We start from the raw sequence: 11552 nt of genomic DNA on the forward strand, positions 1-11552 counted from the left end.
ATTTCAATCTAAGTAACTTTTGAACTGGTCAATAATCCACCCATTTATTAACTCAATTCATCTTGATCCGCTCAACTGGCCCATTTGTCACTTATAATAAAGAGACACGAATGAAGAAAGGGACATAAAAAAGGTGATGAAGAAGAAGTATGTGGGTGAGATTATATTGACAAAGCAAATGCACTAAAAGAGGATTACTAGAAATGTAATTACAATGAAGTTTGTGTTATAGTCATTTGTGGTAGTAAAGACAAGTGAAGGTATGCACCTTGACAGTTGTAATTTATTCTGGGCAGGGGAACATACTACATGTGCAATTAATCATACAAGTGAACAAATGCTTGTGCATGTGACCAACTTGACACTTGAGACAGACATATATATATTTTTCTGTCTTTTTCTTTCAATATGTCTTGTATATATGTTAAGTCATTTTCATCTTTTCAGTACATAAAAGGGGAAATAGGGAGCTAAAATTCAAATCAAATATTTGGTTGTCTAGTGTTTATACGTACCGCTAAAAGTACTTGAATTTGCAATTTTATTGGCAAACTTACATAAATATACTCTAATTTGCAATATTACGTATCTTAACAAATTTTAGTGTCTCTAGATTCATGTATTTCGGATACATGAGGTCAAAATTATGTGTAATTTGTTCTAAATACATTGTATCCAAGTGGATTCATATGTATCTAGGATATATATCAAATCTCGCTCGACACTCTCCCATGTATCTAGTATCGCAGATACATATAGATACATGTATCTAGTGTGAGATACATACGAATCTCTCTCACCTCCCTCTCTCCCTATTTTCGTGTAGATTGTAGCAAAAATACATGCTAAATGTATTTTCTTCAATATATAGTAAGATATGTATAATATTTTGAAAGTACTAGTAATAATAGTATATATGACAGTGAAATATGTCTAATTATGTAGTTTTTCCTTTTATGAAATAGCATTGGCTAATATTATGAGCTAATAGAAGATACAAATATATATTACTTTTTGCAGTAAGTGTTGTTAGTTTGTGGATGTCCATATTTACGGTCAAAATTTAGTTACTGTGGAACAAATTTTATGATGTTTAAATGGAGCCCTTGGACTTGACGTATTATATAGTAGCATTTAGCAATCATGAACATTTTCACATTTGCAGACGTGGATTGGACAGGATAAAAATTAAGTACACTATTGGTTACAGTGTATTTGTTAAGTGGAAACTTCGTATAATTGAGAAGTAAGAAACAAAATGTTGTATCGTGGTCCATTGAAAAAATTGAATATAAATCTACATGTGAAATTACAGGAATAGAATCATAGATATCACGTTAAAGGTTGATGTATACTACACAATAACATTTTGGTGCAGGTGATAACAAGTTGTTTTTAATATCGCTTCAAATCCAATTTATTAGAAAAGAACTAAATATATTGAATTTTACTGTAATTTCTATCATGAGAAAATTTAGGAGAACTTGATTTTCACTAATTTGATCAACTCAACTACTAAGATTTGTAGCCTCACTCACATTGTAAAATAGAATAATACAAGAAAGTTACTCCCATACGTTGTCGAGTGCATGTGCAATGAAATTGCCATAATTGTAATACAATGTAACCGCTCTGAACTCCAATTTTTTTCCATGGAATTGAACAAATGTTTGTGCGTGTGACCACTTGAGAGTTGAGACTGACACATTTTCTCTCCAAAAATATTGTTTTCTTCTGTGTGTTTTTTCCTCTCTTTCAAGGGATTTCAGTATATCTGTTATGTCATTATCTTCTTTCTGGTTAACAACATAAAGGGTAAAAAGGAAGAAGAAATTCAATTGAATTTGTCAAAATCTTTTGTTGTGGACATACCTCTAAAAATACTCTTCTAAAAAATAACAATAAAAAATTGAGGTGTAGATAAGCACTTAAAAAATTATTCTACTTTAATAATAAGAGGATTTAATAATTAGGTTCAGCTGGCAAGTAAGCACTCCAATTTTGAGAGTGCTTCAACTTGATCTCAACTGACAACTAAATACTCCAGTTTGTCCCCATTGTGTCTTGCGCAGACACCCAACACTAAAGTGACACATAAAATTTGGTGGTGTCTGGATGATCATTTTGTAATTTGGAGTTTCAACTGACACAGCGAAGATGATGTGTTGAGGTGTCTAAACGAGAAAATTGCTTTACAGAAATTTTAAGAGGTTTCTTCTTGAATTAAGAATGATTAATCTTGAGTAGAAAATGACACATTCTGCATTTTTTCTTGTTCATATTGGTTTTTTATGAATTTTAAAGGTTATGTTTAACCAACCAAGTATGACTAATGCAAGTCAAATGCATAAAAAACACCTGAGGATTAGGCTGAATCATCAGGAAACGCGTACTAATGTCATTAGATAATAGGCATAAGCCCACATCTACTATTCCACTGAACACCTATTTCTTTTTTATAACGGTGATGTCTAGGCCAGCTTGCACTCACATCTACTTTCCATTGAGCACCTATTTTGGGCGAACTCTGTCCACCGATGCTTAGACAGATAGAAAGAAATCACCAACAGAGATTTTTTTTATTTCTATGATCAAATTGACTAGGATCTTTTTGTTTGTATCAGTATGAAATGTATCCATTAGTTCATTTTCCATTATCATAAATTAATCAGGATGGTTGATTAGAAGAAAAATATCTGAAAGTAAAAGAGATTATAATTGAATATCATACACAAGTATTACTGCATAATCTGAATCTATCCTGACTGAACCTCAAAGAAGAATAAATATACAGAAAGATGTTGTTCAAGTAACTTAACAATTTGTAATTCTTGACAAGAATCTAGGTTTCTTGCAATAGTTTCTCACCAACTTTGTAATGCAAGGCAACAAAAATGGAAAGACTGAAGAAAAGATAAAAAAGAAGAGAGATATTCCCCAGTTAGGCGTTATGGCAGACATCACAGTATCATAGGTTGCTATCAAGGCAACAAGTGAGACCTGCAGTTCCAATTGCAAAGGAAATCCTAAGGTGAGGAAATTTATTGTATGGAGGGATACGAAAAATCCGATGGAGTTGAAAACCAAGAACAAGCCATAGGAAATTGGATTGTTGGTTCCCATCACTGACTGTCCTGCAATACGTCGCGAGGACTCCATATTGACATCATTGTTGTTGCTCTTATTTCCCTCAGGCCAATAAGTGTCCTGCCAAACACCGCCTGGTGGACTAAGCACTGTTTGATAAGTTGCTGTTGCAATTAGAATGGCTATCACAAGAAGGGTGTCTCTTACTTTTCCTGGACAATCTTTGGTCTTATTGTACTTGAAGAAATCCTGAAGCTTCTTAGAATTAGATCGAGGCCCATCGTCCCTTGTTTGTTCTCTTCTGGATTGTTCATTTGATGGATCTTGAACTGGAACAACCCAAGATTGTGGCAAAGCTTCTTGTTGCGAAGATTGCAAGAGTTCAGCAGATACAGCACCAGATGTTCTTAGAATTTCCTCAATATCTCTATCTCCGGATTCCTTAAGTAGTACTTCCAAAGGTGTAAGGCCTCCTTTGTTCAAAGAATTCATCTCAATTGTTCCCTTAGAAACAACATTCTCATCGAGCAATATACCAACAACCTGAATGAATCATTGCTCTCATATGTTAAATAAAGTTTAAAATCAACATGAAGAGACAAAAGAGGCATAATGAAGATAGTAGAGATACTTAACCTCGAATTGCTTAGTTGAGACAGCAAGATGCAAAACAGTGTTTCCTTGGATATCCTTCTTGTTTAAAAGATCATACATGTTAAATTCCTTGAGGTTGTCAAGTAATAATTTGAATCCTTCAAACTGATGATTCTTGACAGCTAAATGAAGACAAGTCTCGCCACGAGCAGTCACTTCTTCTGCTGAGTCTGGAGAAGCCACAAGAAGCTCCTTCATGACATGTTCTCTGCCTTTGATTACTGCATAATGAAGAGAAATTCTTCTGTCCTTCCCCTTGAGAAGGCATAGATTGTAGTCAACGTTCAATAGCTCCTTCACAATCTCTATATCTCCATTTGCTGAGGCAATATGCAAAGGGCTGAATCCATCCTGATTTAGTTCTCTGGCAAATTCGGGCCTCAGGTGAATGATCTCCTTAGAAAACTCAAGATGGCCACTCAAACAAGAAATATGCAGAGGAGTTTCACAACCTGCTAATGAAGCTCCCATGAGCAGAAGAGTGTCTTCTTTGATCAAGCTTTGCAAGTGTTGCACATCTCCTTTTTGGGCAGCCTCCCTCAGTCTTCTGTCCATTTATTTTAACCAAAGAATCATGCAATATGCGCAAAGGAGTATCTCAGCTCTGGAAGTCTCAAATTCAACTCTTTTGGTATGGAGAAAAAGGGAGTTAAATTCAGTACGACTCGTTTAAGATGAGAGTTCTCTTCTTGAATTAATAATTGGCAATCTCAGGTTTATTGAATAGTAAGACAAATGTTAGTTATCAATAAGTTGCTCTCTTTTGATATTTAAGTTCAACATGTCAAGCAACTTATGTGTACGTTATATGGTATTCATCTGGTATTCAAAGTCAATGATAATATAGAATAATGTTCAGTGTCTGAATTCAGACTTGACACAGGTTGGTCTTCATTTGAGAGTTTGTTTAATAGTAAAATACTAGGGAAGCGTCAAGAAAACAACACGTCAAGCTACTTTCATGAATGTAAAATTTGATCAATATCTATGTTGAAGCCTATCATCCCAAGAACATGTGATCAAATTCAAAAGGACTTATATGATTTTGATGAATGATTATGAACAAATTTTAATGAATACCCCCATGGATTCAAGAAGTGGCTATATAGAACAAATAAGTGTAACAAATATAACTGCAACTATGACAGACTTTCCCCCAATCTGAGGGAATAGTATTGGCTATCTATGGCCTAAAAAAGAATTACATCAGATCCTGGTTAATTTTATACAGTTAAAATTAGAAAAATAGAAACTATGATCATTTCAGATTGAACTCAAGAAGATTGCTTTTGATTTTCTTGTATCTTGGCTTGTAACTTGTCATCCATCTCTGTATCAAGATCAAATATTCTGTTAAGGGCATGCATATTTTCAAGTATGTCACTCAAATTCCGGTTTTGAGTTCCATCACATTTCAAATGCTGCATTGGTCCATGTAGCATCTTGTTTATTATCGCTAGACTGAGATCATAGATCGCATTCTTGTTGTTTTCGGAGAGATCATCATCACCTATCTTAGACAAACACTTTTCAACCTCAGCAGCCCTAATTCTTTCAGCACACGCCCTCAGCTTTTTGATAGTTGGAACAGTCTCAAGAGAGTCTTTAAGTGCTTCAAATTTTTTCACTTCCTCAGCAATGATGACCTCAGCTTCCTTTTTCTTCCGTAACCGATCCTCCTTATTAGCTTCCACAACCTCATTAAGATTGTCCACATTGTAAACACATGCACCTTCAAGTTCTGATACACTAGACTCCACATTCCGAGGAACAGAAATATCGATAAATAGCCTACTCCGGGAGGAGTTCACACAACGGAGAGCAGCTTGAACACTCTCCTTTACGAATAAAGGATCTTTTGAAGAAGTGCAGGTGAATATCACATCAGCCTGTGCAGCACATGATAGCATTTCCGAGAATGGTTTGTACTCTATTATAACACCAGCATTATCCGTATTCAATTCCTCACGGATAGCAGCAACTCTGTCTTCTGTCCTGTTTACGACAACCATCTCTTTACACCCTTTAGCAATCAAATGTTTGATCACAAGTTTTCCCATCTTTCCAGCTCCAACAATCAGCACACGGGGAGATGTAGAAGAAGAATCTGGAATGTGTTTCAGCAGAGCAAGCTCCACCGCCGCTGAACTAACTGATACTGATCCACTTGAGATATTTGTATCAGTTCTTACCCTCTTACCCGCTGTGATTGAGTGCTTGAACAACTCACTTATTTTTCTACCAAATCCAGGCACCCTTTCCCCCTGTCCATTCTTAACAACCTGCTTAACCTGCGCAAGAATTTGACCTTCTCCCAATACTAGTGAATCCAATCCAGCAGCTACCTCAAACAGGTGTTGTGTAGCATCTTTATTATACAGCAAAAACCGGTGTTCACGTAGCTCTGTAACAGAAACTCCACTATACTTACACATCCATTCAGTCACTTCTTTAATCCCACTATTTTTTGAAAGCGCGACAACATATATCTCAATTCTATTACAAGTACTCAATACAGCAGCTTCTTCGATGTGATTCAAGGAACATAATTCGCGAATTGCTTGAGGCCATTCTGATTCAGGGATAGATACTTTCTCCCGCAATTCAACTGGTGCGGTATGAATGTTAAGTCCAATAACCATAATGTTGCTACTCATATTTGTATATCGATCAGATGTTTTCAGAACCTCCAAACCTGAAACATTCGATTCCTTTTCTACCACCGATATCTCACATCTAGGGCTTGATGAATACGAATATACCAATGGCTTAATTCTACGACAACTCTTCCCGAAAAATCTAACTTGATCACGAAAACAATGCACAGAAGACGAATAATCACAATTGAAACAGCAACGACCTGACTCTGCAACTGCAAAAGAAGTAGCAAAACTACTCGCCATTGCAATACAATTTATGGAATATGGTTCAATCGCCAAGCATAACAGTTATATATATATGAGTATAAATTTTCCTCTTCTAATAACAGGATTTGTATATTCAATTATGGAAAGTAAGTTTCCATAAATTCAATTATGGAATTAAAACTCTTTTGCCCAAGTAAATCATTATTTTTCGGATTTGTATATTCAATTATGGAAAGTAAGTTTCCATAAAGTTCAATCATGGAAAATTAAATTTTTTTTGCCCAAGTAAATCATTATCTTAACCAAATTGGATTTTTTTTTTTTTTTTTTATAGATAATGCTATGTGATGGAAAATGTTTCTAACCTAATCTTTAAATATAAATAGATTTTAAACACAAAAAAATTCTGAAAAGGAAACATTCGCAGTTTTTTTCAGAAAAAATTGTAATATGTATATCCAATAATATACAAATTGTAAATTATCGAACATTTATAAATACTAGATCAATTCTTGAGTTTCTTATAAGCTTGAATCAATTTTTATTCTATATTTGCCATAATACAACCATGAAAGTGTCTATACTCTATTTATCATTATTTAATCTTAACGAATAGTTGGACCGAATGATTCCGGCTCACCAAATAATAGTACTCCATTATGCCTTACAAATTGTCTGCATTACTTGTTTTTGAATTTTGTTTTTGGCCAGTCATTGTTGAACATCTTTTAAAAATTTTCTTATGAGTTAGACATACAATTTATTGTCGAATGTTTAGGAAATTTCTAAGTAACTAATTGGGTTTGAATCCACATTTGGTACCCATAAGTCTACACGATAGTATTATGTTCTTTGGAAGTTGCCTGGATTGTCATCTCGTTTCTTATTCAATCGAATCTGTGAAAACAACCAACGAGAGTTTCATTATCATCATGTAATGTATATTGTTTTTCTGATTCGGCTACTTTCAAAATAGTACCATGCAATCGTATCTCACATAATACTTCCTTGTAGGCTATATTCTTGTGTATTTACATAAGTTAAATTATGTAAATACCTCTAACTTAATAGAAATCCCTACCTAAACACACTATCATTGATAGATTTACTTGGTTATTATCATAATTGATCATGTGTAAAAAAAATTGCAAAATCAAAACTTTTTTCAGTTAACCATTAATGACATAGATAAAAAAAAAAAAAAATTCAAATGAAAATGACATAGATGAATCAATCTTTTAACGGATAGTATAAACGAGCCTTAGCTTTTCTCAAAGTTCGATAACATATTTGAACATTTTCCTTAAATTTTTGTATGATGTGAAACAACTTCTGTGTTTGGCTGATTTAAAGGGGGAAAGGGAAAAAGTTGAATCTGTTGGAGATGACATGGACGTTTGGGACTTGTCCGGACATTATGATAGTCCAAAGTATACTTCATTAGTAGTATATATATTAATAACTAATACTCTCTGTCCCTAATTACTTATCCATTTTTTCTTTTATAGTTATCCCTAATTACTTGTCCATTTTGACAAATCAAGAAAGAATAATTTTTTTTTACCTATTATACACTCAATTAAATGACTAATTACTTTGAAAAATGTAGAATTTTTCATCCACTTCATAATTAGTAGGGGTAAAAATGGTAAACTCACTATGTCATTAATTATTTTTTTAATATGTATGTCAATTCAAAAGTGGACAAGTAATTAGGGACGGAGGGAGTACTCAATTAATTATCATAAAATTAATATTTATTAAAGACCATTGGTCCTAAATAACTCCTCTCACCTTTCGCTGTTATTTACATATTGGTTTTATCAATAATATTAATTAAAGTAAAACAAAAAAATACTAAAGATCCTTGGTCGTATCTCATATTTGTGCGTCATTTATATAACAGTAGGGGTATATATGAATGAGAAACTTACATAAATATATTCGTAACGAGGATATATCAACTCTAAATAGAAAAGTTGAGGAATATATCAATCTCTTTTTCCTTCAAAAAGTTATAAGAAAATTATGTACTCTTTATATTAGACAATATTTTAGAATTTTTAATTAAACTATTCACATCTTCATATCAGTAGATAAAATTTTACTCAAAGTCATCCAACAAATTATATTATACTAATATTATTAACAATAATATTATTTCTATGTAGGTAAAGACTTTATGTTTTCTTTAAGAGTAGACCTTAAAGAAAAAGTATGGAAAAAAATGTAAGTCTAGTCTCTTGTTAAGAATTAACTTTAGACCATTAATTTTGTTGAAGTTATAACGCAAATACAAAAATAGGTCGCAAATTTTTTTTGTGAATATCATTAAAATACAATTTATTTTAACGCTCAATACTTAGTCAATTCAAGTATTAAGCGTAACTTTCAAAAGGCAAACAATGTAAATCAATTTTAAAATTTCTTTTACCCTAAACAATCTCTCTATTCTTGTTTCTCTAAATCTCCCCCACATATTGTATATTTCTTGTTCATGTGGTTTGTAATTCTGATAATCATGTAAATTGTCATATATGTATCACTAATTAAGCTAACTCAAACATTTTTCGATAATTTTCAACAACAAAATATTTCAATACCTCAGAAGCACCTTCAATCATAATTTCCAAAAAAATGACAATGTGAGTCGAGAGTAGCCACCAACTCAAAATAGTTTCCACAACCACAAGTGTTGCATCTAAGTCATTCATTTTTACGGATATGTTTGTATGACAGATTTTATAGTGTTGTTTGAGATCCAACCTTTGCCGCACTCCTTTGTGCAAGGATATTAGCTACATTTAGTGTAGCAGAGGACGGTGATTCCAATTGAATTTCTTTGAACCTTGCTGAGAGATTATGATAGTCCAAACTCTAATAATAATAGTTATATATATATATATATATATATATATATATAAACTAGGTTTCTCTAATCCTAGAAGGATTGGGATTATACATTTCCTTATTCTAATTATATGTTTTGTATATTTAATTATGGGAAGTTGATAAATTGTTTAAAGTTCAATTATTGAATTAAACTTTTTTCCCAAGTAAAATCATTTCTTAATCGAATAGGAAAGAGTTTATAGATGAGGCTATAAAGTGTGATGGAAAAAGTTTCAAACTTAATCTTTAAATATAAATAAACTAGTAAAATTGTGAATTCAATATCAGAGAATTTATAAAATAATACTTAAAACCTATTGGTCATTAAAACTAAAATGCTATATTATCTTACATACAAGATTACGTAATAACAAACATTAATAATGTAAAGGAAAATAAAAATTATAACATCTTATCATTTATCCTTAATAACATAAGCATAAACTAAATTAATAATTGTAAAAATACATACCAGGATCTGTAACATAAGCAATTGTGTTAGTGAGTCACTCAACGGGAGCAAAGTATACGAATATTTAATTGTGCAGAAGAAGAAGAAGAGGAGGTTCAGAATTTTAGTTGTTTTAAAATGAGAGGAAATCCCTCTATTTATAGACAACAAAGGGTAGTGTGAATAAATATTTATTGTGCCTTACTGGAAAGGTTACAACTATTTAGAAAAGTTTCAACCCTTCAGAAAGTTCACAACCTTTCATAAAAGTCACAATTTTTCATAAAGTCGCAACTCTTCATTAAAGTTGCAATTTTTCATAAAAGTCACAACTTTTGATAAAAGTCGCAACTCTTCATTAAAGTCGCAACTTTTCATAAAAGTCACATTTTTTTAATGAAAAGAGAAGACTAGTTTTGGAAATAAATAAATTAAAAGGGAATCCTGGTTTGTGATGACACCACGTAAGCGGGCCTGAGTTCTCTTTTATATATATACTAGGTAAATTACTTGTGATTCGCACGAGATTGAACTACTTTATTAAGCTTACATATGATCATTGGATCATATTCATATTTTCGATACACTACTTTGTGAAGAACATTTTATCTTAAGGCAAAGCGTTCTTCCGAAATCTTAAAGTGCTATATTTTTTTATTTTTGTTTTTGTTATAGAAAAATTATGAGTCATAGAGAGATTTTAAGTATAAGAAAGAAGTCTAAGAAATCTCCATAGAAATAGTTGGTCAGAAGTAAGGAAATTTGATCAATTCCAAAAAGTTATAAAAAACAACATCAAGAGACCAAAAAGCCTCGAACAAAAACACTCTCAAGTAAAGTGGAACATCACGTCCATACTAGAGCATAATTAGCTAAAATCAAATGGAAGACCTTCAACTCCTTTCTTATGAACCTCCATCAATCTATTTTGATTATAGTATGACGTATCATGTATATGTTAAAAATGACCCTAAGATTGTTAGTATCATACATGTTATTCCCTATTGTCTCAAAGTAGTCATTACTATTGCTTAGGTGTCATATCACCGTCCTCAAGTTATTTGGAATTGAACCATTGTTATTGTTATGGTTGTTGACACCCAATTTTGGACCCCCACAATATAAATTAATCACCGAGCTTCCTCAACTTCAAACGATTTGAAATGATTAGTTTTTATAAAGTTCAAAATATTTTTCGAGTTACTTTTAATTAATTTTTAGGCAATATATATATATAATTACGTATATAATTAATATATCTGGTGATTACTCAAAAATCGTCTCAAAAAAAAAAAAAAGATTTTAGTTTTACTTAAGTATTTGGTTAATTAGTTTAGTTATATAATAGTTTATATTTTTGGAAATAATTAGTTTATAATTGAGTTAATTATTTTATTTCGTTAAGATTAAGAAGCTCATTAATTAATTTATATTAATTCATTTTATTTAGTTATTAGCCAAATTCTCTAAACCCATTTGGGACAAAATCATTTTGGGCCCTTTTATTTATGCAATTTCCAGCATGCAACTTAACCCCCTAGAAGCCCAATTCAACATTTTGGAAGCCCAATTCTTTCTTACTTAACCCAACCCACATTCAT

General features: G+C 32.1%; 2 protein-coding genes across 2 annotated transcripts; both read right to left on the reverse strand.

Annotated features, from left to right (window-relative positions):
* Positions 1-2814: 2814 nt before the first annotated feature.
* LOC125861385 (ankyrin repeat-containing protein BDA1-like) lies at positions 2815-4296 on the reverse strand. Its single transcript, XM_049541315.1, has 2 exons — positions 3724-4296; positions 2815-3630 (listed from the first exon to the last, which is right to left on the reverse strand). Exons 1-2 carry the CDS (start codon positions 4294-4296, stop codon positions 2815-2817), a joined length of 1389 nt encoding a protein of 462 aa, XP_049397272.1.
* Positions 4297-4969: 673 nt separating this feature from the next.
* Positions 4970-6644, reverse strand: LOC125861456 (glutamyl-tRNA reductase 2-like). Its single transcript, XM_049541370.1, has one exon. The coding sequence runs from the start codon at positions 6642-6644 to the stop codon at positions 5016-5018; it is 1629 nt and encodes a 542-aa protein (XP_049397327.1). The 3' UTR covers positions 4970-5015.
* Positions 6645-11552: the final 4908 nt, after the last annotated feature.

This window comes from Solanum stenotomum, chromosome 1 (assembly GCF_019186545.1).
Source record: "Solanum stenotomum isolate F172 chromosome 1, ASM1918654v1, whole genome shotgun sequence".
Lineage (NCBI taxonomy): Eukaryota > Viridiplantae > Streptophyta > Magnoliopsida > Solanales > Solanaceae > Solanum > Solanum stenotomum.

Bases quoted from the DNA above. Each gene is read 5' to 3' on its own strand.
- LOC125861456 (XM_049541370.1), bottom strand. From the start codon at position 6,644: ATGGCGAGTAGTTTTGCTACTTCTTTTGCAGTTGCAGAGTCAGGTCGT.
- LOC125861385 (XM_049541315.1), bottom strand. From the start codon at position 4,296: ATGGACAGAAGACTGAGGGAGGCTGCCCAAAAAGGAGATGTGCAACAC. The intron at 3,631-3,723 runs GTTAAGTATCTC...TGATTCATTCAG, and splicing joins TCTCAACTAAGCAATTCGAG to GTTGTTGGTATATTGCTCGA.